Below are 26,658 nucleotides of genomic sequence, written 5' to 3'. Positions count from 1 at the left end.
GGTGTTGGGATTCGAACCTCATTTTTGGGGTGTGGGTATCGGGTGTGCTGTCTTGTGGTTGCTGGTATCACAACAGCAGTATCGGGCCCGGTCGCGATCTTAGTCCTGCAAGCTTTGCAACATCATCCTGGCCAGGCCTAATCTATAATTTCTTCGATATACTACCCTCGCAGTTTTCTTGTCTGTCTGGCTGATGTTGGCGCACGCGACCAGTGCAGTAGCCTGGAGCCGGGCCCGCGCAGGTGAATACTGACTGTACAGTGCAACCGCTGGAGATCCCGTGCTCAGCACACGCACCACTCATCCCCAGGTGGCGGAGCTCGATCTTTTGAGAATATTTTCCCTTTGACTTTCCAAAGTACTCAGATTGCAAAACCGAATCCCTTACCCTCTCACCGGTCCATATAACGACCCAAACCCTACCGCAGCCAACAAACGAACCCAGATCCCTGCCCACCATCATTGCTTTGTTTGCAGGAAAGCAAACTCCGTCTTGCCTATAGCGCATCCCGTCCTCGACTCTAAGTTTAAAGATTTCAGAGGCGAAAATGATGTCTCTCACACCCTCTCTCAAGACTGTACCTGCAGTGGAAATCGACCATCTCTATGGTTCCCGCCGTTGTTGTGGCCTCCGCATATCGCGTTCTCTGTGTTCGACGAAATCTACTTGTGCAAGTACCAGATTTCTTGGTTCAAATCAAACTCTTATGGCTCCCTGAGCAGTCCTCGGCGACAATACGTCTACGTCTTTGTTCGAGAGCCTCGGACCGTCTCCGTTTCCCGAACACGGCATTCTTCTCGCGGCAAGCACGCCGTACTTTTGTGCCGAAGACAGGGCTGCGGTACGTATGACCAACGTGGAAGCCTCAAACGCTCATTAAGATCGCTTCGAATTCAATGCCAAAATATGCAGACCGAAAATGGTCATGGATCAGTTGTGGGCGATCACTGCCTGACGTTCGCCCTGGCATTACGCTTCTTACCTCTGCTTGGAAGACCTGATTATTACGCCCGACATCGCCATGGCCGAGAAGCTTGGCATTTCCCCAAATGACTCCCTGCAGAAATTTCATAAATCGTCTACGAAGTCTCACGACTTTGTCTGTTTTTGCGGTATTGCGCGGTCGCCAACTTAGCACGACGCCTACGCCTACTTGGCCTATCCGACGTCAGTGCCGCTGCACCACTTTTTCTTTAACATGGACACGTGGAAGTGATTGAAAACGGAAACATATATACATCAGGCGGTCATTCGCGTAAAAACTGCATCGAGGGGAATTGTGAGGACAGATGACCTCGAGAATTATCCCAAGTTCGAAAGACGGCGAGACGCGTCGAGACGGCTATCCGAATTTACTGATGATAGCTTGTTCGGCTTACTCCAGAGACCCTGATATACAACGCAAAAGAGCTGAAATCTGTCTCTGTATTCGGCACTTTGAAATCAGAACGGCGGCCTATAGTTTCAAGACCAGGCTTTCGGAGAGCTCTCACGGGAACAGCTCCAAACGCAAATGCTGATCTTTCAACAACTTCTCGGAGCCACGTCAAGTACCGCACTATTTTTAGTCACAGAAAAAGTGGAAATTGCATCGGTCTCTTGCTGAAATATGAAAACGGTGCCCAACGGTCTCTGTGGCAAGGTCGAGTAGGGATTGATGGGGTCGAATGCTACAACAGCCCGCAGCACATTTGCTTTCGTCAATGTCAGCTTCGTACAGACATCCGAAAAAAAAAGCGAGACTATGAAAATCCAGGCGACACAAGTTAAATTCACTTGCTACACTACTGGTCATGTCTCTGGAGGGGGCGAGCTGCAATTCTTGTTTCCTATGATGAAAGACATTTCCTTGCAGTTGTCGACTAATCTACCATCGATCGGAACCTGACGCTTGGATTAGTACGGGAGTGCGTACTAGATTAAATGAGCACATAGTACCTCTCAAACGGGCAGAGTTTTGAGAACTCTTTATATGGTAGTGATGACGGTAAAGCTCGCGGGGCTAGGAGCTCACCACGTCGCGGCGAATTGCAACAGCCCGAGATGGGAAATAAAAGAGCAATTTCCCATGATCGGAATTCCGCTTATAAATACGGCATGCAAGCAGCGGAACGGAAGATGGCCTAGTGCGAAATCTGCTCTCGGTCTTATTGTTGCATCACCGTTGCGTCTACGATCCGTCATACAATTGCCCGACGACCCCACACCGAACGGGTGGCCAGATACCAAAGTCATATGTGATGCTCCATCGCAGTCGTTGATGTCACGATATTCCAAATCATTTTCTAATACGTGGCACAGGATTGGCTGTTTAATTAATGCAGTGCTCCGCCATTTCTACAATAAATAACAATGCAGCTGTGCCTCCCGCTGGACTTGTGTACAGTCTATACCACAGAGCTTCAAATTCAACTGCACACTCCCAGTCTTCATCATGAAGGCCGCACAAATCAAAGCAGAGCAGCTGGCTAGCAATACTGTAGAGCCATCGCAAGAGTCGAGGATGACGAGCGACTTTGGCACAAAGCAGAGTAACACCGATGACTGGCTCCGTGTCGCGAACGGCGATAAAATTGGCCCTTCGCTTTTAGAAGATGCTTTTGGAAGAGAAAAGGTATGGTTTTTTACTCAGACCTCTATCGAGGAATACGAAATTTACAATAAGCCAGATTCACAGGTTCGATCATGAGCGCATCCCAGAGCGTGTCGTTCATGCCCGTGGTGCCGGAGCGTTCGGCACGTTTCGCCTGTTTGAGTCAGCAGAAGATGTAACCCACGCGGGTGTATTGACAGATACGTCAAGAGAAACGCCATTATTCGTCAGATTCTCCACTGTTCTCGGAAGCAGAGGCTCGGCCGACACTGTCCGCGATGTCCGCGGCTTCGCCATCAAGATGTACACTGAGGAGGGCAACTGGGACATTGTCGGGAACAACATTCCCATCTTCTTCATTCAGGATGCCATGAAGTTCCCCGACCTCATCCACGCGGGCAAGCCGGAGCCGGACGGTGAGATTCCCCAGGCACAGTCGGCGCACAACAACTTTTGGGACTTTATGTTTATGCACTCGGAGGCGACACACATGTTCATGTGGGCCATGTCGGACCGCGGCATCCCAAGGTCCTACCGCATGATGCAAGGGTTCGGCGTCAACACGTTTACGCTGATCAACGCGCAGGGCAAGCGTCATTTTGTCAAATTTCACTTTACGCCCGAGCTCGGCGTGCACTCGCTGGTGTGGGACGAGGCACTCAAGATTGGCGGGCAGGATCCCGACTTTCACAGAAAGGACTTGATGGAGGCCATCGAGAATGGTGCCTATCCCCGGTGGAAGTTTGGCATCCAGACAATTGCCGAGGGCGAGGAGGACAGATTTGAGTTTGACGTCCTCGACGCCACCAAGGTGTGGCCCGAGGACCTCGTCCCGATCCGCTACATTGGCGAGCTGGAGCTGAACCGCAACGTGGACGAGTATTTCACCGAGACGGAGCAGGTTGCGTTTTGCACCAGCCACGTCGTGCCCGGCATCGGCTTCTCCGACGACCCTCTCCTGCAGGGCCGCAACTTTTCCTATTTTGACACGCAGCTGAGCCGCCTGGGCATCAACTGGGAGGAGCTGCCCATCAACAAGCCCGTCTGTCCAATGATGAACTTTAACCGCGACGGCGCCATGCGCCACCGCGTCTCCAAGGGCAAGTTCAACTACTGGCCCAACAGGGGCGAGGTGCAGCCGCCCGCTGCCACCTCGGAGGGCGGCTACCACGACTACCCGCAAAAGGTGGCCGGGATCAAGGTGCGCGGCAAGAGCGAAAAGTTCAAGGAGCATATTTCCCAAGCGCAGCTGTTCTACAACTCCCTCAGCGCCATCGAACAGAAGCACCTGCAGGCGGCACTCGCGTTCGAGCTGGATCACTGCGACGATCCGGTCGTGTACACGCGCGTGACGAAGCGGCTGGCGGAGATCCACCCGGACCTGGGAGAGTCCATTGCGAAGATGGTGGGCGGACCGCTACCGCCGGCGCCGGAGAAGAAGAACCACGGCAACCGGGCCTCGGGCCTCAGCCAGCTCGAGTACGTGCCCAAGACGGTGACGATTGAGTCCCGCAAGGTGGCCATCCTCATCGCCGACGGCTACGACGGCGTGGCGTTTGCGGCCATGGTGGGCGCTCTCAAGGGCGCCAAGGCGATCCCCGTCGTCATCGGGCCGCGGCGGTCCGCCATCTTCGCCGCGGGCGAGGACCACGCCTCGAGCAAGGGCGTCGTGCCGGACCACCACTTTGAGGGTCAGCGCAGCACGCTCTTTGACGCGCTGCTCGTCCCCGGCGGCGAGAACGCCATCAAGCAGCTGACGAGCAAGGGACGCGCCGTGCAGTACGTGCGCGAGGCGTTTGGCCACCTCAAGACGGTCGGCGCCACGGGCGAGGGCGTGCGGCTGCTGGCCAAGGCCATCCAGCTGGACCAGGTGCGGCTGTCGGACGGCGCCGAGTCCGTGTCCAGCTACGGCGTCGTGTCGCTGCAGACGCCCGGCCCGGAGAGCCTCGGCCAGGTGGTCCGCGCGGTCAAGAACGCAAAGACGTTCCTGGACCAGTTTGTCTACGCCGTCAGCCAGCACCGATGCTGGGACCGTGAGCTGGACGGGCTCGTTGATCTGGTGGCTTACTAGGTATCGTTGGTGCGGCGAAGAAGTTTCAAAATGATGGCCCGCGTAATAATATATATACCAATTTGCACAAAGAAATATTCACAGCTGCCCGTGCGCGTCACACGGCGTTTTTTAGTTGGCGGCATGAGGTTGGAGTATCGTACACGTTTTCAATATGAAAAGTCCAATTACAACACAAGTCCTTTGAAAATGCACCGCAAAAAGTCTCTGTGTATAATTGTATATAATTGTACATGATCTAAAATATGAACAGTGAACAAAAGACGAATACTCGCCATTCTTGCTGTAAAAAAGGGCGGAAGGGAGTAACGGACCAGTGCTGGCTTCCCAACTGCGAAAATGAACAACAGCATCGACGATGACACTAGATGCAAACCCCGGCATTCCCGTTCCTTTTCCCCAGTTTTCGACAATGAGCGGTGGGAACGGCCATACCACGTCTCTGACCAAAAGCTCCGGGCGGCTGGAGATGTCTCGATCCACATGAAGACGAGTGTGGAGGGACTGTCCAAAAGGAACCACACGATTTCATCATTCTTGCGTATCTCATGACGCTTCCACTAAGAGATGAGAGTGAACTGCGAGAGGCAAAAAAAAAAAAAAAATTAAGGAAATTTTAATCAATCGATCGGATGCAATGGATATAAAAGGCCCCTTTCCGGAAATAGCTCCCACCAGTCACACTCTCCAAATGGAAGAGCCCTGCCAGTTCATCTGATTACGAATCTCTCTCTGTTATACGCAACTTGATCCAACTTGCAAAAACTACACCGAGACTTATCAACAGCACAAACACTGCATATATATATATATATTATGGCACCCGATTTCACAGCAATCGCCAACCAGGCCGAGGCCGACCTCAACACCTACCAGGCCAAGACGGGCGCGGCGCGGCCCCAGGGGCTCGACGAGGCCGGCGTCAACTCGGTGGCCGAGAAGCGGTTCGAGGACCGCGGCGCGCGGGTGAGCTACGGCGACGAGCTCAGCACCAGCGGCAGCTACAACAAGCGCATCCCCCCGAGCGAGGGTGGTGTGCTGGACGACCGGGGAAGGTAAGATATCATGCGTCTGAAAAAGCATCTTTTTTTTTTGTTTCTTTTTTTGCAAAGCACCACCACAATACTACTTTCCAGAACCCAGAAGCCCCCCCTTCCTCCCCTCGTGTCTTCTTCCTTCTTTTTTCACTTGTATTACGTGAAGTAGCGAGCTGGCAAGTTTTTGTTGCTGACGACTGCTTGCACGCAGACAATCCAGAGGCGAGCAGTTCGACGACACGGAGCGGTCGCTCGACAAGCTCAACCAGCCCTCCAAGCACACGGCCACCAATGACAACGATGTCGTGCCGGCGCGGGTGGCGGCCCCCATGAGCGGCGGCGGCAGCGGCAGCGGCAGCGGAGGCGTCTTCAAGGGAAAGCATCACGACCCGGACAGCGTGCCGGATCCCAACTCGGCCCAGGGTAACATTCAGCCCGAGAGCGCGGTGGAGGCGAGTCGCGAGACGAGGCAGTGATGGAGAGGGGTGAGGTGGTAGAGTCGCACTACTATATAGACGCAGCTGCAAAAAATAAAAAAGACCAATAATTTTCGTTGTGTTGTTGACACACACACAAGGAAGAAGAAGCGAATCCTCTCCCAGATTCCAGACTTCTATTGCTCCCCGCCTCTACAAGTGCACCCACCACCTGCCCAGCTTGTGATGTGAAACGGCGTACGGCGAGTCGTCGTCTTCGTCGTCGTCGACCGCCCGACCCCGCCCCGCCCGTCCACCTTGCCGTTCCGGGCGCCGCCGCCGCCGCCGGGGTGGTGGTGGTAGTGGGGCACCGACGTTTTGTTGCTTCAACGGCGAGAGGATGCGCCGCCGCTTCCCGCCCTGACCCTGCAAGTGGCAGCTACGAACCAGATTTAGGCTGGCGGGGCATTTTCACATACTCCAACTTATGGATACACACATCTCAACGGCTATTTGGAAAGTCAGTCAGGCCAGGGATGGTTGAATCAAGCCAAAAATGCGGTGTAAGAAAAATCATGTACAGGCTTGGGCGTGCGAGCTCGAGTCTTGCCCCCAACCTCCATTATCTACGGTACAGCATCACGACAAGCTTTCAACGTGAACGAGTATCAATGGTCTACAAAAGACTGCGGCAGGAGTAAATCATCAAGTCCGAGTGACATTCGCTGGTACAGGGCTAATGACGTAAAAGAATACAAAAAGAAGAACAAAACCTGTCAGAAATACTTCCATCGAGCGGCTATTGCATATTAAAGAAGAAAAAAAACAACTCCCCTCCGAAACGCCGAAAAGAGCAAGACTTGTCAAAAGTCTCTTCACTGTGTGGGTTTTTTCCCTGTCCCCATTTGTAAAATATCCCGTCCACCGAAAGAAAAAACTGGCAAGAAATGAGAAAAAGTCAATCCGACAAAGTGAACAAACAAAGAAAGAAAGAATGGACGATAGTCCAGGTATCATGTTCCTGCAACGACCATACAAGATCGTTTAATTCGCAATCCGACAGAATAAAAATAGAAAAACAAAGAGCCAAAGTGCTTGCAAAGAATACATGAAAAATGTGATCCATATGGATCGACGCGATTACTTGAATCGGATGAGTACCAGCCAGACTGCGCGTCGTGGGATGCCAGGTGCTGGTTTTGTTTTGACGGCGGGCTTCTGCTGATCTGGAACCCAGTTCCGACCAATTTGTGCCCGGTTGTCTGCGGCCAGAGTGTATTAGACCTTTTGTATCGCAGTTTTTGCTATTTCTTTTCTGTTTCCCGCCGCTGGGTGTCTAAAGTTGGATTTTCAGATTGACATCGGCGACTGCTCTTCTGAGACATTCATCCCATTTTGACATCGGTGCTGGCGGACTCGGTAGCGGCCGCCAGAGCAACCTTTTCGTCGAGAACCATGGACTCATCCTCGGTCTCGCGCTTCTTACCCATGCGCTCGCACCATTCTTCGGCGCTGACAATTGTGCCGTCGAGAACACCGGTGATTTGCGTCACCATGTCGAGACCCTCCTTGGCGAGAACAAGCACCTTTTGCGCGCCTTCGCGGAGGGCAGGACTGTTGTCCTTGGTGTGGTCTCCGTTGGCGCTGCTGGAATTCTCATTCATGGTGGCGAGGCGGAAACGCTGGGGCAGACTGGTGAGATGACGGCGTACAAGGATTCTAGCATTCTCGGGCAGAGCCCCGCCTGCATACTTGGAGACGGTGGTGACGACTTCTTGTAGGGTCTTGAGGATATCGGTCTTGATAACCTGGATGCGGTTCGCAATCTCGGTGCGGGCCTCCTCGGGAGTCTTGGTACCGCTGCCAGCCTCGGCGCCCTCCATCGTCTGGTCCTTGTCGTCGCCGTTGGCGTCTGCCAGTCTGGCCTGGGTGCTGCAGGCGCTCTCGTATTCCTCGAGAGCATCCTTGAGGGAGCCAATGGCCTTGTCCATGCGGCCGTTGGTCCATCGCAGCCATTTGAGGCAGTACTTGAGGCTCTTGAGACTCTCGGCACTCATGGCGACGCTGAGGCCAGAGGTGGACATGAACAGGCGCGTCTGCCAGGCTGCCTGATTCTGGGCAGCAGTGGTCGGGCCGGCCGTCTCGCTATAGGCCGGGGAGCGCAGCTCGTCGTAGGCGGGCAGCGTGTCAATGGTACTGACAGAGGAGCGGCGAGCGCTCTTGGGGGTGGGAGGGGAGGTGTCGTTGGAGCCGTTGGCGTCTTCAGCGTCTTGGCCGTCGTTCGCGCCAACCTTGCGACGCTTCTTGGAATTGGAGGAGGCCTCGGGTTCTGACGTGGGGGCGGCATGTCGGCGGCCACCGAGGAACCAACGCACACCACCTTCGACACCAGTCCTTCTGGCGGTTCGATTGACCGTCTTTGCGAGGGGCGTGAGATATCCCTCGACGTATTCAGCACCCGACTTGAAGCGAGGGGAGTAGTTTTTGGTGCTGTGGTAGTTGGAGACGGTGGAGGCAATGAAGGGGTGGGCGGTGGTGAGAAGCTGGAGAAGAGGCTCGGGTCTGGGAGGTCGCGAGGAGCCAGCGGTGGAGGATGAGGGCGTGGCGACGTGCATGCTCTGAGGCGGCGGGCTCATGGCGCCAGAAGTGTCGGGAGGAGACGAGACGAAATCTACAGAGGGTGACTGTTAGCGGCTCTGGGATGCAAGGAAAGTAGGTGGAGGGAAGGTGTGCGGTGGTAGGCATACCAGCTCTGAGGTCGCCAAGGGCTTCGGCGGCGAGGCGGACGTCGGGGTCGTCAAGGGTGAGGCTGGTCGGGGTGCCTTCCTTTTGGTGGTCGGGAGAGGCATCGCTGGCGACGCTGTTGGTGCCGTCCAAGTCGCCGTTGACGGGACTCTGGGCGCGCGAGGGTTGAGGAGGGGGTTGCCGGTAGGACATGGTGTTGGCCTGGGGGGTCCAATTGCTGGGGGCCATGGCGGAGTGGTCGCGGGCCATGTCGTGTCGGTGATGCTGGGGCCCGGCGATGGAGCTCAAGGAGGGCAGCGTCCTGCTGTTATCATGACCGGCCAGGGGCGGCAGTTTGGCCGAGTAGTCTGGTGCTGGAGGCAGCGGGTGGCTCTCCATGAAGGATGGGGAATCGAGAGCGGGTGCGGTAGAGAAGGCGGCGTAGGAGGCGGCAGAGGAAGCGGAAGTGGGAGGGGTGTGATTGGGGGGCGGCAGGTTTAAATTCGAGATGGCTGGATGGGGAGGAGGAAATGAGAGAGAATGACGCTGTGGGAAAGAATGGTGATTTTGGGAGAGCAAGGCGTGGTGGGCGCGAGCGTGGGTAAGAGGGTGGTGGGAGGTGGATGTTGTGGATGTTGTGGATGTGGTGGACGTGGTGGACGTTGTGGGAGTAGTGGTAGGCGTCGTCGACAACGTTGTGGTAGCCGTGGTGGAGGATGATAATGATGATGGGAAGAGGAGACAGCGGGCTAATGGTAATAGTGGTACTGGTACTGCGGCGAAGATGGCGCTGCTCGCATTGTTGGCGGCGACGGCGACGGCGTGGGTGTTGCTTGATGAGGACGGGGTGGGAGGAAGAGGAGAGGAGCAGCAGCGGGCGGAGGGTGGGCAGTGGTGGCGAGCATGTGATTGTGTAGCATGGGGGTGGATTGGATGGGAAGATGGGAAGGTGCAATGGTGGTAGTTCCGGCTAACAAGGAGGCTAAGAATTAGCCTGACATGTGCAGATGGCAGGCAGGCTTGTGGCAGGCAAGCAGGTTGGGGTTACTGTTGAGAGAGAAGCCACAGCCATCACTAAGTAGAGAGGCCCGCTAAACCAGGAGGAGGAAGACAAGAACTAGGCGGATTAGGGAGGGCGGCCCTTGGTGGGTGGTAATGGTGGCCGCCGGATCAGAAGCCGTTGGGAGGGAGGGTGTGGAAGCCAGAGAGCGAGAGATTTGAAAGAGAATGGAAAAGGTGAAGATTTTTTTTTTTAAGAATCAAGTAAAAATTACTACGACAAAGAGAAAGCGGGGGAGCCAGAGGCTGCAAGACGGGAGAGAGAAGAAAAACCAGAGAGCACCAAAGAGCACAAGAAGAGGTACGAACTACATGAGGTAACAGCTGGTGATACCCTGTCCAGCACCCCACGTCCAGAAGCCAGGCAAAGATTCTTGGGGACTCTAGGTGCCTACCTAGTCTGTGAGTAGGGGAGCAAGTGCTTGGTTGATACCTGGCCCACGGGGTTGTTAAAGTAACATGTACGTGACAATACCGCGACGCAAAAAACGGCGAAAAAAAAAAGACAAGCAAAGGCATGGAGCAAAGGAAAAAGATTCACAAGAATAGAAATGGTGGCCAAGACTTCGAAGCACTTTGAAGCACGTTGAAGCACGTTGAAGCACTCTGAAGCACGCTCAAGCACCCCCCACGATGACTGTGCGGGCGGTTAGGTAGGTTACCAGATAGGCCGGCAGGCAGAGAGGCTGCAGGCTACACCTACATAGGTAGGTAGCCAAGCAGCCAAGTACGTACTTGGACTGTACCCCGTACTTTCAGCTAGATTGTAACTGAGAAGTTTTGCCTCGTCGGGCGTGATTAGATTACAACCAAACCTGGGGACGGGCAAGTCTGAGAGTCTGGGGTCAACTAAGATAGTCAGCAGGGCCGTGCAAACCAAAGCACCAAGTATTTTCTCCACGGTCATGTACCTCGAGGTGATTTCACTCGTGATTAATGCAAAGGAAATACGGCAAGAAATTTTCGCCTACTGTAATCTGTACAGCGGCAAATGGTTTGTTGTTTTTCTGAAAAAAAAAATTCGTGTCACACGAATACCATATTTGTTGGGGCGGACCTATCGTGACCCGCGCCGGCCATGGCCGTGGGTGGGTGCAGCATGTGTTACCGATAACTCACTGGCTTGCTGGGAATATCATGGGAGAGGGAGAAGCAGAAAAAGAAAAGAAGGGAGAAAGAAAAAACAATTGGCTCGGCTTTCGCCTGCACCATGGGAATTCCTCCGATGCAAGGATGGGCTTTGCACAATCTCTTTGCGACGAATAATCAAAGGCCAATGAGCTCCAAACCAAACCGAACCAAAAAAAAAAAAAGGCTTTGCCGATGGCGGTTACTCCAAGGGTGGTAAAAGTAGTCCGTAGTGGTCTGGGGGGTCCATTTGGGGGGCCCCCCTCTTCGGGCGGGTCGGTCGGCGGCGTCCCAAGCCCCGACCGACTCGACTCGCGGCGCGCGTTGCGACGGCGAAGATCGAGAGATGCTCGCCGCGCTGAACGGACCCTGCCTACTGTCTGTACTGCTGTTCAGCTACGTGCAGAGTAGGGCGACTAACCACTCGACCACTTCCTTTCATTCCCGAGTTAAAAGTAGTTACGCTTACGGCTAGCGAACTAGTTGGTTCCAGTACAGGGTCTTTTGTTACAGCATCGCCCGTGCGAGATCGGGACCAGAGGGCACGGCTTCTCGCTAAGTAGCCAACTGGCCCATCCATGAGTTGGCTGGGCAAGCCAAGTTTTGTCGGTCCAAACTTGATTCGTTGTGTACAAGGCATTTTTTTTAGCCCAAGTTCTTACTTGAAAAAAAAATCCATCTAATTGGCACATTTTATGCTGACATTCCCGCATCTTGATCCATACCGAATCCTTCCGCCTTTCGGGAGATGCAACGCACATCCGTGCATGTCCAATTGTCCCGTCTCCTTGTGGTGCGGCCGAAGAAAAAAGAAAAGAAAAGGAAGGAAAAGGCGGAGTGGCCCCTCAATCAGATGCTTTGTTTTCTCGTCTCCCCCCTGTGAACCGCGGGGAAAGCCTCAACATTCAACATAACCCTGTCCCGATGCGTATAGCCTATTTGCTTGTGTAACAGACAGGCAGGCATGCAGGCAAGGCATGCATTTTTTCAGTTTCACTGGCGCGAAATAAGCATCTGCACCTCAACTCAACGATATCGCCCGTGAGCATGGCCAATGGTCAAAGTATAGAGTAAGCCTAGGGGCACTCGAGTCTACATCGATGCATTCAGACAGAACGTCCCTCTCTACCATCATTGTGTAACATGACTGCGAAATTTCTGCATTTTCGAATCTGGTTTTTACTTGACTAAATTTCCAAAAGATCAATCTGCAACCATCACTGCCATCTACCCAGATCCATCTCGTCTGGTGTTGGCAAGCCGCCTCCAAATCCTTGATCGACTACCGATTAGTGCCCATGTGCCTAGTCATCAGTGTCCGTAGTCACGTCACGAACTTGTCGGGTAAATGGTTCCCGGTCGACTTTGCCTGGTTGGCTGACTGGCCACTGGATCTCACCTTGCACAAGTAAACTTTCGCATGCTTGTTTGCGGGCTGGAAGGCTGGCATATGCTTGCAATCACCAGCCGCGACCGAGGAGGGCATGAGGAGGGGGGGGGGGACCAAAGGTGGGGGCACCCACTTCCTTACCCGCCCCGGACCCATTGCGTAGGCAGGGAATTGCATGTGACGCTGAGTTTTGGCTTTTCGACGCGAACTGGAACCAAAGAAAAAAGAAGCGATTTCACTTTGCGCGAGGAAAAGAAAGCAAAGAAAGGAATCAATGGAAAATGAATCAAATAAAAGTGAGAAGAATATCACCAACCAAGGGAAAAAAAAGACACTGTACAAATTCTGCAGAGATACCACCTTTCCACTTGGTACCAGTCGAATACGAGTTACCTATAACCTATATTTTAGGCCAAAAAATCCCATACATACGCCGGGGTCTACTTTTAGCTCCAGCTCCCCAACCAAGTACCTGTACTCCGTAAGTAGACAGGCCTGCTCATGCCAGATGTGACGCCCGCAACCGTGGGTTAGGTTACCTGTTGGACGCCGACAAGATGTCACGCTCCATACGAATTGTACTCCGTACCAGCGACTACTTCATTCGCGAAGAAGGCCTGTCCGTCAGCCAAAGGCAGCCTTCGTTTCTCGTAACCGAAGCAATGCAGATTACCACTTCGTAGAGCGCCCCCTTTGTCTGTGTGTCGAGTGACCTCGGCCGTCGTATCGTCGTCTGCTAACATTCCGAGTGCACCTGCTTCTCCCTCTCTCTCTCTCTCTGCCTTGGTAAGATAAGCCTAATGCCGTCATCCCGCTTCTTCCCTATCGCAGTAGATATCACAAAGGCAGACCAAAAAGAAAAAAAAAACAGGCCAAAATGACACTGACTTTCTAGTTCACACATGCTTCGACTACGGCTACGCCCCCGTCTATAGTTCCCGGTCCCGACGGGAGAGACTGACTGGGCGGCCAAGTCCCTGCATCTGCCATCACATGATGATACGCCACTACGTATTGCGTACCGGTGCTGCGGAAAAAAAATCTGTTGAGAGAAAACGCCGTTGCGTGCATGTCTACCCAGACCCTGCGCCACACAGCATTTGCCACCATCTCATGAAACAATGCTGAGAGTGTCGCCTACTGGTAGCCATGGCCAATGAGGAGGCTACGCTAGCATCTCCACGCTGCTCCATGCTGTTTTTGTTTTTGAGCCGAACCGAAGCAATTCTACGCATGATGAGTTGGGTAACGCAACGGCGGCCGAAAGAGAAATGAACAACCGAGCTCACTCTGCCGCGCACCCAATCTTCTTGGTCATTTTACAAAATTATGAGAAAATAAGACATGTACGGCCCCTCTGACACCGCCCAAGCAACGTAAAATTTATACTCGGGCAGTTCTTATGGAGCCGCGTGAATCCCTCTGCGCACCACGAAATCGCGACTTCATCCACGGCCTGAAATACTGTCATGGCAGAATGCCCGACAGCATCGGGCTAATCGATGAGCTGCACTGTCTAGAGGGTGCGTTGAGGAAGAAGAAGAAGAAGAGAAAAATTCGCAGAGCCATCGCGGCCTTTGGAAATTTTGTTCCTCTCGACCCGCTCTCCATTCTCAGTCTGCACGTGACCTCATCGCCAATTCTCTTCTCTTGTTCATCTCACCGGCTCCACTTCCTCCGTCCACCAGATCCCGTGGTTTTGCCGTCCCAGTGATGCCACTCCCTCCTTGGATCTGGCCTGGTCGCAGAGCAGCACGTAGCTCCGCGACGTGGTGCTACTGCCCGTAGACGCCAAATTTCAACTTCATCCCATTCGAATCCCCCCCCCCTCCTCCTCAGGCTACTCTCAGGCGGGCTCCCTTTCCCCTGCTCTGCCACGGTAGCTCTGCAGTTTCATGACGACCTGCATGTGACTGGCGTATTTCTTTCCATTGAATTAATTTGCTCTCTACCGAACTCGGCAGGCTCGCGTACACCGCAGCAGCAGCCTAGCTCTCCCTCCCCGCTGCCCCTCGATTCGTCCTGTCCACGCACACAAGCAACACATATATACGCCCACGCGACGCACACGGCACGCGCACCTCGTCATCATGGCGTCGGCGCTCTTCTTCCTCGACCTCAAGGGCAAGGTACGCGCAAAGATGCGCCTCCCCTCGCAATTGCGGGCGTTGAACCCCCCCTCCCCCTTCGCCATCCACTCAACGGCACCTTGCTAACATGATGCTCCCTGTCTCTCCCTCTCTCTTTTTCTACCATTATAGACCCTACTAGCCCGCAACTACCGCGGTGACATCCCCATGTCCGCCGTGGAAAAGTTTCCCATCCTCCTCTCCGAGGCCGAAGAAGAATCCTCCGCCGTCCCGCCCTGCTTCTCCCACGAGGGCATCAACTACCTCTACATCCGCCACAATAACCTCTACCTTCTCGCCCTCACCAAGCGCAACACCAACGCCGCCGAAATCATCCTCTTCCTCCACAAGATCGTCGAGGTCTTCACCGAGTACTTCAAGGCCCTCGAGGAGGAGTCCATCCGCGACAACTTTGTCATCATCTACGAGCTGCTCGACGAGATGATGGACTTTGGCTACCCCCAGACCACAGAGTCCAAGATCCTCCAAGAGTACATCACCCAGGAGTCCCACAAGCTCGAGATCCAGGCCCGTCCGCCCATTGCCGTCACCAACGCCGTCTCCTGGCGCTCCGAAGGCATCCGCTACCGCAAGAACGAGGTCTTCCTCGACGTCGTCGAGAGCCTCAACTTGCTCATCGGCTCCAACGGCAACGTCCTTCGAAGCGAGATCCTCGGCGCCATCAAGATGAAGTGCTACCTCAGCGGCATGCCCGAGCTGCGCCTCGGCCTCAACGACAAGGTCATGTTCGAGACCACCGGCCGCACCACCCGAGGCAAGGCCATTGAGATGGAAGACGTCAAGTTCCACCAGTGCGTCCGCCTCGCCCGCTTCGAAAACGACCGCACAATCTCCTTCATCCCCCCGGACGGCGAGTTTGAGCTCATGTCTTACCGTCTCAACACCCACGTCAAGCCGCTCATCTGGGTCGAGTGTGCCGTCGAATCCCACTCGGGCTCCCGCATCGAGTACATGCTCAAGGCCCGCGCCCAGTTCAAGCGCCGCAGCACCGCCAACAATGTCGAGATCATCGTTCCCGTCCCGGACGACGCCGACTCCCCCCGCTTCCGCACAAACATTGGCTCCGTCCACTACGCCCCCGAGCAGAGCGCCATTGTCTGGAAGATTAAGCAGTTTGGCGGCAATAAGGAGTTTCTCATGCGCGCCGAGCTCGGCCTGCCCAGCGTCCGCGGCGACGACGACTCGGGCGGCGGCATGACGGGCGGTTTTGGCGGCAGCATGGGCGGCGTCGGCGGTAAGGGTGCCAAGAGGCCGATCCAGGTCAAGTTTGAGATTCCCTACTTTACGACAAGTGGTATCCAGGTCCGCTATCTCAAGATTACAGAACCAAAGGTGAGCAGTCATGGCGTGCGAGTGGAGGCGAGGCTCATGTCGCTAACTGGCGCAGCTACAATACCCCTCACTTCCTTGGGTTCGATATATAACACAGTCTGGCGATATTGCTGTGCGACTACCAGACGCCATCTAACACGGCCAAAAACGTATACTACTCTTCTGTTTTTTTTTTCTATTTTGCTTTTCGCAAAACCACCAAATCCGTTTCACCCAGGACACCAAAAAATCTAGGAGCATAGTTGAAATGACACTCTGTGCGAGGTCGGGCAGGTCACGGCTGAAAACATGAATAGACAAGTACGAAAAGAAGAAACCCAGCATTGATGACGAAAATACAGTAATTTCCTCCTAACATGTGTATATGTTTATATATAAGTATATCATTAGCCTGGTAAAGCTTTTTTCTTCTTCTTGGTAACCCAACGGTATACGTTGCCCCGCGTTGTGTCTTTTTTTTAATCCCGTGTGGGAAAACAACACCATTGCGGCGATTTCTCCATCTTTACTGTAGCCGGAAGTGTGTGTGTGTTCTTGTCCTCTGTTGAGAGAGGAATGCAATACTTGCTTTTGGATGATCCAAGAAGGAAAACGGGGGAAAGCGATAAAAACTCGAGAAAGAATAGATGGGTCAAATAAACAAAGATTAAGAACAAATGCCGTTTCGTTTTGTCATCCATCATCATCATAGACGGGGTGGGTATATGTTGTCTGTGCCTTGTAGCCGAATCCCTTTCCCGCAACTAGAGGCTCGCTCCTACTCCAGCCTGGCCTTTTTCACCGAGCTCGTCTCACCCGATTGCTGGGTCTCAAGAAACGCCCGCGCCTCGCGCAGCAGCCGCTTCTCGCCGACGCGCACCACCAGAGCCATGCGCTCCCGGTCTCCCGCCAGGCCCGGCGACGCGTCGGCGGCGGCGGCGGCGGCGGCGAGCGCCTGCTCGTCCTGGGCCAGCGTGGTCGGGTACTGCGCCTCGAGCGCGGCCAGCGCCTGCGCCGTGATGGCCGCCTGCAGCTCGTCGCGCTTGCGCTTGTCCGGCACGAGGGCCGCGTCCACGGCACGAACCGCCCGGAGGAAGTCTCGGAGCTGCTCCTCGAGGTCCCCCGGCAAGCCGGCGAACCGCGGCGGCGACGCGGCCGCGGCGGCCGGGAACGTGCCCTCCGAGGTGACCTCGGGGCACTCGCGCTCGAGCACAAACGTGTCTTCCATCTCGTCCTCGTCGAGTTGCCCGCGCTGTCAAGAAGAAGAAAAAAAACGCAACGTTAGTTTAATGTTGTTATGGAAGAGTGGTGAGGGACAGAGAGCGAAGAGAAGAAGGGGGGGAGGGGGCAAGAAAGACATACGACCTTGGCCCAGGCTTCTTCTGAAAGATTCAGCTGGGATACAGCGGCGGCTTCAATCATGTCCCAGGGAATCTCAACCACGTCGTACCGGGCGTGACGCTCCGTCACGTAGCCGTAGCGGCGAAGGAGCTCCGAATTGGGGTGCGGGCCATAGTAATTGAGAATCTCCTCGCCAGCCTTGATGGGGCGTAGCGCGGTGACGGTGAGCTCATTGTCGCCGTGGTTTACATGTGCCTGCGCAGAAGGGGGAAATGTCAGCATTTTCACGTCTCCGTGGTCAAATACTCAAGAGAGAGACCCGGTCGACAAAACGCACGTTGAACTCGGCGTCGGCGTTGAGAATGTCCGCCATGGGCACCATGCCCATCATTGCCTTGCCGTCGCGGTCCTCGACCCAGCCATCTTCCTGCTCCCCCTCGTCGTCGTCGTCGTCGTTTTCGAGGTCAAAGGCGTAGGCCATGATGGTGCTGCCCATGCGGTGGGCCAGCGCGACGAGCTCGTCGTCGCTCAGCGTCTCGCTGCCCGCGAAGACGGCGGCGTGGGCGCGCACGGCCGGCAGCAGGACGCCGCGGAACGCGTCCTCGGCGCTCTCGCGGCCGACCTTTGCGACGGCGGCGCTCGCCTGCAGCGCGCCGAGCTCCGCGGGCGTCCAGAACATGGGCGTCGCAAACGTCGCCGGCAGCACGTCGAGGTACGGCCGCCAGCCCGAGGCGGCGCCGCGCAGGTGCTCGTAGAGCAGCACCAGGATCAGCGCGCCCCACGCGTCGAGCTGCGACGCCGCCGACGGGTCGTCGTCGTCGTCGGCCACGCCCCGCGAGCTGCCCGCGCCGGCGTCGGAGAAGAGCGACGGCACCTGCGCGCGCAGCGCCGACGTCTCGACGCTGATGATGCCGGCACGCGGGATCGTGAACAGCACCGTCTCCGGGGCAATGTCTCGTAGGGCGACTGGAGGCGCCGCGGCGCGGTTAGCATTCAGCGGCGGAAGAGAGGAGGAAGGGGGAAGGGGGACGGGGGTGGGCGTTACCGATGCCGCGGCCGGCGTTGCGGCTACGTAGGTCTTGGATCGCTATGGCATCGGAAAAGGTGGCGCCGGGGAGCTCCTTGAACCAGCTCAGGAAACGAGCTGTGAGCTCGTCAAACGAGTCCGTCATTGTAAACAGCCACCAGCTGCTACCACAGGAGTAACCAAAAGAACAGCAGGCCTGATATTGGAGGCGTGTCTGATGATTGTGTAAGGCTTCTTCTCACAGAATTTATCAACTGAAGCTCTCACCAGTCGGGTAAGTGAGCGTTGTCAGATCGACCGTGCTCGGCAAGCGCAGAAAATTTACACAGTGCCGCGGAGCCGCGGAGCCGCAGCCGTCTCGCCCCGGCGCGCCAGATCCACCCGCGCTACGATGCATATTTCACTTTAAACTCCGATCGTGGAGCTTTCATATAGTTAACAAATATACATTCTCTTTTTCTCCCCCTCATTTTATCTAGGCACCCAGCTCGCACAAGCTGGGTGCAGAGGCTAGGGCCCACTGTATTCGCACTGTATGTAGGGTAGCATCGCGTCGTTTCCGTTTCGGGCTGCGAGCTTTCCGATGGACCAATGAAGTTGCCGGCATTGTTCACGCAATAGGTGGCGACACATAAGCATGTTGGGTATGCGCGCCGCATGCACAAAGTCCAACAGGGAAGAGTTGTGGCCCTTTTTCCATGCAAGCAACTCTTGACCCCAACAGGCTATAATGGGATGACTGGCAAGGGAAAACTCTGTCGCAAGAGCAGTCCTGGTGGTGCTGTGTCAGTATAGCGAATAAGAAAGTTTAAAACATGATCTAGAGACTGCTTGGCAGGCGTAAGAACGGTAAGGTGGTGAGCCGACAAGAAGCCCGCTATGCTGGTGCAATAGGTAACAGGTATATTGCGACATCTACGTTGACGCGGAACCTTTTTAAAAAAAGACCGACACCAGAGATGTGCGCGCTCAGCCAACAAAGGTCGACTTCGTTACAGGGTGCGCTTCTTTTGACACAACTCATCTTGGGAAAACGAGTTTCTCGATGCAGGAAAGAAACAATGCCTCAACCCATTTTACTAAAATCATAAATAATTGCTGCCAAAATCAAGAATACGATGGCTACTACTCCGTAGACATTTCTCCTCTTACACGCCAAGAAACAGGTACCAGCTCTGGGGGCGAGTCAGTCGCTGAGAAACGAAACTTGCGAACCTGGGCCACCAAGGTACGCACGCAGCGGTGAGGCAAATGACCGGAGCCTGTAGAGTATCCAATAGCACCCATTCCATTCAATGTCGTTTCGAGTACCGGACATTGGGGACTCGAGGCATTTCATGCTATCGCGGTTACATGCGATCCTGGTCCGCTACTCCGAGTTGAATGGCCAAGTTCATGCCAGCCTCGTTATCGTCATGATGGAATTATGGGCCCTATACCAAAACATTGCCAACCCCAGCTTGCTCAGTCTCGCCTTTCGGCTTATCTACGAGAGGCAGTGAGACCATGCTCATGAACTGCCTCGGATGAACGGCTTATCTGGGGGGCCTTGGCTAGAAGACGCGCCAGGAACTCAAAACGGCGCAAAAAGACCGCCCCCCTTTCCTCTGCAGGGCAGAAATAGCACAAAAACGGCCAGAAACGGCAAGTATATGACGCTATCGACGGCCGTTCATGGTAGACTTGTCTGTATAGATGGATGTGAGGAGGTGACCATTGGCTCAAAACAGGGCTGCATCTCCAAGATTAGCACCATTCTAGAAGGGCTCTTGGGGATTTCCGGAGAGTTGACTAGCAGGAACTATCGCTTGATTATAGCGGAGTCGCACCCCAATGAAACCAGGTGGCGTCGAAGCCGCTGGGCAGCCCCATTCCAAGGTTCCAGGTGGCGGGAATACCAAGCCGCTAGCAATGGGCCTCGTCTCGCCCTGGGCAAGTTGCAAAGTTGCACGTGGGCAGCGTGGTTAGTGACAGGGAGTTTCCTACCAGAGTCTGAGTGAACGGTTTGTTTCCTCGGCAGCTGCTCTGTCGCGGACCAGATTTCCTGCGCGATGCCATGCGGGCTCCCAAGCCGGATGTTGTCAGCTGGGGTTGGACGCTGAGCGAGTCGACTCGACATGGAAAACACGGGTGCTACCCTGATGACATGCCAGCCTGCGAATTGAGACAGCGGTCTTTCGAAAGGTTATTGGAACGAGGCGACGAACTTCTTACTAATTTTGCAGTGTCATCGGCCTGTTTATTAGCGCCAACCGAGTAACACTGCACGATGCTGTAAGCAGTTGCAGGTTGATGGACTCGAGGCTGCGACGACAGATAGCTCACATCGTGCTGAATCAGTTAGTCATCCCAGGTAGCTCGTTCTTTTCAAGTATTATTTATTCCTCTTATAGAGGAGGAAGGCAATTAGCTCTCCGAACCTGACATTTGATTGGTGGATAAAGATGAAATTGGGAATATTATAATAACGAAATGTTCAAAAGCCAACTTCATGTCCCTGATGGACGTTTCCAAGACTCGGTCGGCCTGAGGCAGCACTTTCTATTCAAGCACATCTTCTTTTTATCTTTGTTTCAATAAAATAAAATAAAATAAAAATAAAATGAAAACTACGAATTATATAGTATGTATTATTTAAAAAGGAATAATCAAGGTACAAGTATAGAAAACACACGAGCTACCTAGAATAACTAGTCGATTTTGCAGGAGATGAGCCACGGCCTATCGTAGCTGCGTCGAGTTCTCGGAGCATTGTCGGCTTCATCTGTCTTCATTGCTGCCGAAGCAGTGGACCTGAACATCCAACTCGCCTCAAGTTTGCCCTGAGACTGTTCGGTGGGATGCGTGGCAACCTTGTGCTCTAGTTTTTCTTCCCAACACCGCCAAGTCCAAGCCCAAGACCGCGCTGGGGCAAAAGCGGAGAAGCGCCAAGCAGACGGCGGCATGCAGGTATTCGAGTTTTGCGGGCACAGCCTCCTTCACAGTGCGAGAGGAGCCATCATTATTACCCTTGTATCTTTTCTACAGGATTTTCGTCATCAATTGGGTTTTATTAATGTCGAATGGGTTGGTGTTACTGCTCGAATTTTGTGTGTGTATGCATGTGTGTGCATGTGTGTGCATGGATGATCATCCTGCCTGCATAAGTAACGTCAAGCCGAACAAATATACGCGTTCCGGTTGAAGAGGCGGCTGGGAAAAAAGTCATGGAAGTACGGAGCAATGCGATGGCTCCTCATAGATTCTCCTCATAGATCTCAAATTACTGATCCCTCCACTCGGGATGACAGGCTGGTAATAGTACGGGGCGTGGAGCGACGGTCGACTAGCCTTATCTATGACGTTGAAGCGCCATCAGTAGCCCGAGGAATGAGATTGGCGGGACAAGCAGTTATCGCTACACTAGGCTTGTAGAAGAATCGAATGCTGATGACGTTTGGTTCGCTCCTCAGAGTCAAACGGGGGTTGCCGGCGCTAGGGCTTCGAAATAAAAAGACAATAGCTTCGATGCGCGACAAAGCACCGGGAAGTTGCATAATCTTTCTTCTCTTGTTCCCATGTGGCACATGGCGAGCACACCACGGGGTAAGGCAGTGAGACATTAGGCTCTTCACACAATCAAAGTCGCCGAGTCACACTTGCTGTACTCTCTCGAGCCTCCGAGCTACAATTCCCGACCTGGCCAACATCAGCAAGTGGAAAACAAAACTACAATATTCAAGTTGTCAACGACTGATTGTCCAAGCGCAGTGACAGCGTTATCTTCTTTTTCTTGAAGAATCGACGCAACGGACAACAACCGACCAACGCCGCATATGCAATCATACCATTCCTCACCACGGATAGATTACTTATGGTTGAGCACACAGCTTCTTTTCATGTACACAGTGCCACACGGCCTGGGCTCCATACTTTCTGGGCGGTCGTGCCAAGAACTCCCACTTGGTCAACCATGCGTCTCCATACCCCTGCCTCTCCAGTCCTGGGGCGATAAAAATGGACATGTTTTGTCATCAGCTGAGATGTGGAATACAACTGAGCCTCTGCCCTGACTCTGGTGTCTGCCATGTATTGGAATCGCGACCAAAAAAAAAAAAACTGCTATAGACATTTGGTTATCAGCTTTGAGGCGTTCCCGGGGAGGGTCGTCGCCGCCCTATCCGCGTGGAGTAACGGAGGACTCCGTAACTAGATTTGATCAACGGCACGGCGCTAGATTCGGCCTTGCACCCAACTTCTTCACCACAATACCAAGCCATCAAGCTTAATTTTTTTTTCTTGGCCAACTTAGTCGATCCAGAAATACCCACAGTAGGACGGGGCAAGCCTATTCACAGCCGACAAATGGAGAGTGTACCACGCTCTCTCCGTGATCTGTTCTCAGCATTGGACTTCTTAAGTCGACCACCCTCCCACCTCCCTCGCTCGGAGAGTTCAATCTTTCTCTTCCATCAGCTTTACGCCCCCTACGCTGTGTCCTGTGCCCTGGACATATCGCTCGCCATAGAATCGGTCCTACTCCCCCCATCCTGAAGCTACCAGGTAGCGCAACAGCAAACAACAATCTTGTAAACGGGAACCGAGAACAAACAAAAATTATTGAATACACGAGAAAACGCCGCCGCAGACAAGATTGCTGGGAAAGAAATCGTCAATCTCGTCCTACACCTCCATTCTCCCCTGCTTTTGCATCGGAATCCTAGACCATGGGTCATGGAAAGCTGCAACAGGAGCTGCAGGAGCGTTTGCAGGCGCATGTCTCTGGGCAGGCGAACAAGCCCATGTCGGCACCCGCCCATGCTCTGAGCCATTCTGACGTTGAAAAAGAGCTACAAGTTGACCATAAAGTTGGCTTGACTCCCGAGGAGGCCAAGAGCCGCCTAGATATCTACGGCGGCAATGAGTTTGGCGAGCAGGAAGGTGTCCAGCCGCTAAAGATCTTCATTGGGCAAATCGCCAACGCTCTGACTCTGGTACGTTCTTCTCGCATGCCACATAAAAGGATACCCGAACGCTCTGCAGTTTCATGTTTTTTATCCCCCCCCCGCTGGTTGAGATGGCCTAATGGCACGCCGATCGATATGCACGAGGCGCAGCCCAACTGTGGGCTACGTCCTGGCCATGGCCTGCCAACTGCGTTCGCCGACCAGGCATACCGAGACCGAACACTGTCTGTAGCTGGGCAGGAAAAGTGATCCAACCAAGCAATCATGCAGAGCCTTGGCTCAATGGCAGACAAGATTGACAAGATGAGGGCAAAAAATGAAGAAATCCACACAACAGAGAATGGGGAGAAAGAGCCAACAAACGAAGCCTGTGCTAACTACGACCCCAGGTCCTCATTCTCGCCATGGTTGCGTCGTTTGCTATCAAGTCCTGGATCGAAGGCGGCGTCATCACTGCCGTCATTGTTCTCAACATTGTCGTCGGCTTCCTGCAGGAATTCAAGGCTGCCAAGACCATGGACTCGCTGCGCTCGCTCAGCTCCCCGACCGCCCAAGCCATTCGTTCCGGCTCCAACCAGACCGTCGTCACCGCCGAGATTGTGCCCGGCGACGTTGTTGAGCTCAAGACAGGCGATACCATCCCAGCAGACATCCGTCTTGTCGAGGCCGTCAACTTCGAAACCAATGAGGCCCTGCTTACCGGCGAGTCGCTGCCCGTCCGCAAGGAGACGGCTGCCACTTTTGCTGCCGACACCGGCCCGGGTGACCGCCTCAACGTCGCCTATTCGTCTTCCACCGTGACCAAAGGGCGCGCCACCGGCGTCGTCTTTGCTACAGGAATGTTCACCGAGATTGGTCAGATTGCCGTCGCCCTTCGCGGCAAGAGTTCTCGCCGCCGCCAGCCCAAGAAGAGACGCGAGGACGGCTCTGCCAGCCTCCATCGCTGGGTGCAAGCCTGGGGCCTTACCTTTTCAGATGCTGTCGGTCGCTTCTTGGGTGTCAATGTCGGCACGCCCCTCCAGCGCAAGCTGTCCAAGCTCGCTCTTCTGCTTCTCGGTACCGCCATCATCTGCGCCATCATTGTTCTCGGTGCCAACAAGTTCAGCAACAGCCAAGAGGTCATCATCTACGCCGTCGCCACCGGCCTGTCTATGATTCCGGCTTCGCTCATCGTTGTCCTCACTATCACCATGGCGGCTGGCACCAAGCGCATGGTCCAGCGTCACGTCATCGTTCGCAACCTCAAGTCGCTCGAGGCCCTCGGCGCGGTTTCTAGTAAGCGTATCATATCCCCCCCATCCAAGGCCAAAGGCTTAACTTGCCACTAGATATATGCTCGGACAAGACTGGAACCCTCACTCAGGGTAACATGATTGTCAAGAAGGCCTGGATCCCCGGCCGAGGTACCCTCTCGGTCGGCACGACCAGCGAGCCTTTCAATCCCACGGTCGCTGCCATTGGGTTAAAGCCTGAGCAGCCCAAAGACATCAATTTCCGTGAAGAAGACTCTGAAGGTGACTCAATCAACACCACTGAAATGCCTACCCAAGATGAGACGCTCCGTGACTATCTCAATATTGCCTCCCTTGCCAACCTTGCTACGGTCCAGCAGGTCGAGGGCGAGTGGCAGGCTCGCGGTGACCCCACCGAAATTGCCATCCAGGTTTTTGCCTCGCGCTTCAACTTCAACCGTCTCCGCCTCTCAAGCGGCGAAGGTGCCGAGTGGTCCGCCGTTGCTGAGTTCCCCTTTGATTCCGATGTCAAGAAAATGTCCGTCATCATGGAGCACAAGCCATCCGGCAAGCAGCACCTCTTCACAAAGGGAGCTGTCGAGCGTCTTCTCACCTCGTGCCCGCGGTACGTCGACGGTGATGAGCTCAAAGAGCTTACCGATGAAGTCAAAGAAGATACGCTCCGCAATATGGAAGCCCTCGCTCGTCTTGGTCTCCGTGTTCTCGCTCTCGCTAGCCGAACTGATATCCCTCATGTAAAACACAACGAGGCCGAGCTTGAGCGGGGCGACTTTGAGCAGGACCTTGTCTTCCGCGGCCTCATCGGTCTCTATGATCCTCCCCGGCCCGAGTCTCGCCCTTCGGTCCGCATGTGTCACGAGGCTGGAATCAGCGTTCACATGCTTACTGGTGACCACCCTGAGACTGCTCGTGCCATTGCCCTTGAAGTCGGTATCTTGCCCTCGCGTATGTCTGAAGTTGCTGCCGATGTTGCTCGCACCATGGTCATGGCTGCTTCTGACTTTGACAAATTAACTGATACGGAAATTGATAATCTCCCCATATTGCCTCTTGTTGTTGCTCGCTGCGCTCCCCAGACCAAGGTTCGTATGATTGAAGCCCTCCATCGGCGCAAGGCCTTTGTTGCCATGACTGGTGATGGTGTCAATGACTCGCCTTCTCTTAAGCGTGCCGATGTCGGTATTGCTATGGGCCAGGCCGGTTCTGATGTCGCCAAGGAAGCCTCTGATATTGTTCTTACCGACGACAATTTTGCCTCTATTCTCAACGCCGTCGAGGAAGGTCGCCGCATGTTTGATAACATTCAAAAATTCATTCTTCATGTCCTGGCCGAGAATATTGCTCAAGCTTGCACTCTCCTCATCGGCCTTGCTTTCAAGGATTCTCGTGGCATCTCTGTTTTTCCCCTTGCCCCGGTACAGATCCTCTGGATCATCATGATAACATCTGGTATGCCTGACATGGGTCTCGGCTTTGAGATTGCTGCGCCTGACATCATGCAGCGTCCGCCTCAGAACCTCAAGCAAGGTGTCTTCACGCCGGAGCTGCTCATAGACATGGTGGTTTACGGTCTCTGGATGGCCGCACTCTGCATCTGCTCCTTCATTGTGGTTCTCTACGGCTTCGGTCGCGGCGCTGCTGATCTCGGAGATGACTGCAACAATACATACCACGAGAGCTGCAAGGTCGTTTTCCGCGCTCGTGCCACTACCTTTGCCTGCTTGACTTGGTTTGCCCTCTTTCTCGCCTGGGAAATGGTCAACTTGCGCCGCAGCTTCTTCCGCATGCAGCCCAAGAGCAAGCGCTACTTTACGCAATGGATCCTCGACGTCTGGCGCAACAAGTTCCTCTTCTGGTCCATTATTGCAGGCTTTGTTACCATGTTCCCCATCATCTACATCCCGGTCATCAACACTGTGGTATTCAAGCATGCGCCAATCTCTTGGGAGTGGGCAGTCGTCTTCATCGAGGCTTTCCTCTTCTTCCTCGGCATCGAGAGTTGGAAGTGGGCCAAGCGTGTCTACTTTCGTCGCCAAGCGCGCAAGCATACGACTGACCGCAAGGGCGATCTTGAGGAACGCGTGTTTGGTCACTACTTCCGCTCCAACAGCCATAGCTCCGCTGGCAGCGGCGATGAAGCCTTGGCCGAAAAGAGCGGCAGCAAGAACGCCGGAGCTCAATAACACAAGCCCTCACCCGTCCATTTTATGA

General features: G+C 54.4%; 6 protein-coding genes across 6 annotated transcripts; 4 read left to right on the top strand and 2 right to left on the bottom strand.

Moving 5' to 3' along the window:
- Positions 1-2,435: 2,435 nt before the first annotated feature.
- Positions 2,436-4,665, top strand: V2A60_005735 (catalase catA; the record flags this gene model as incomplete). The annotated part of the gene is made up of 2 exons (XM_083257042.1): positions 2,436-2,615; positions 2,671-4,665. The coding sequence occupies 2 exons, from the start codon at positions 2,436-2,438 to the stop codon at positions 4,663-4,665; spliced, it is 2,175 nt and encodes a 724-aa protein (XP_083113168.1).
- An 816-nt stretch (positions 4,666-5,481) lies between these two features.
- On the top strand, positions 5,482-6,178 carry V2A60_005734 (uncharacterized protein; the record flags this gene model as incomplete). Its single annotated transcript, XM_083257041.1, has 2 exons — positions 5,482-5,720; positions 5,914-6,178. The coding sequence occupies 2 exons, from the start codon at positions 5,482-5,484 to the stop codon at positions 6,176-6,178; spliced, it is 504 nt and encodes a 167-aa protein (XP_083113167.1).
- A 1,325-nt stretch (positions 6,179-7,503) lies between these two features.
- On the bottom strand, positions 7,504-9,241 carry V2A60_005733 (transcription factor Opi1-domain-containing protein; the record flags this gene model as incomplete). Its single annotated transcript, XM_083257040.1, has 2 exons — positions 7,504-8,789; positions 8,866-9,241. The coding sequence occupies 2 exons, from the start codon at positions 9,239-9,241 to the stop codon at positions 7,504-7,506; spliced, it is 1,662 nt and encodes a 553-aa protein (XP_083113166.1).
- A 5,268-nt stretch (positions 9,242-14,509) lies between these two features.
- Positions 14,510-16,037, top strand: V2A60_005732 (Mu homology domain-containing protein; the record flags this gene model as incomplete). The annotated part of the gene is made up of 3 exons (XM_083257039.1): positions 14,510-14,548; positions 14,681-15,901; positions 15,957-16,037. The coding sequence occupies 3 exons, from the start codon at positions 14,510-14,512 to the stop codon at positions 16,035-16,037; spliced, it is 1,341 nt and encodes a 446-aa protein (XP_083113165.1).
- Positions 16,038-16,658: 621 nt separating this feature from the next.
- On the bottom strand, positions 16,659-18,393 carry V2A60_005731 (uncharacterized protein; the record flags this gene model as incomplete). Its single annotated transcript, XM_083257038.1, has 4 exons — positions 16,659-17,132; positions 17,243-17,476; positions 17,559-18,187; positions 18,267-18,393. 4 exons carry the CDS (start codon positions 18,391-18,393, stop codon positions 16,659-16,661), a joined length of 1,464 nt encoding a protein of 487 aa, XP_083113164.1.
- A 4,561-nt stretch (positions 18,394-22,954) lies between these two features.
- On the top strand, positions 22,955-26,630 carry V2A60_005730 (uncharacterized protein; the record flags this gene model as incomplete). The annotated part of the gene is made up of 3 exons (XM_083257037.1): positions 22,955-23,221; positions 23,584-24,469; positions 24,523-26,630. 3 exons carry the CDS (start codon positions 22,955-22,957, stop codon positions 26,628-26,630), a joined length of 3,261 nt encoding a protein of 1,086 aa, XP_083113163.1.
- Positions 26,631-26,658: the final 28 nt, after the last annotated feature.

This window comes from Cordyceps javanica, chromosome 3 (assembly GCF_051103115.1).
Source record: "Cordyceps javanica chromosome 3, complete sequence".
NCBI classification, from domain to species: domain Eukaryota; kingdom Fungi; phylum Ascomycota; class Sordariomycetes; order Hypocreales; family Cordycipitaceae; genus Cordyceps; species Cordyceps javanica.
The sequence above is the reverse complement of the archived record's forward strand: the minus strand, read 5'-3'. Positions and strand labels throughout refer to the sequence as shown.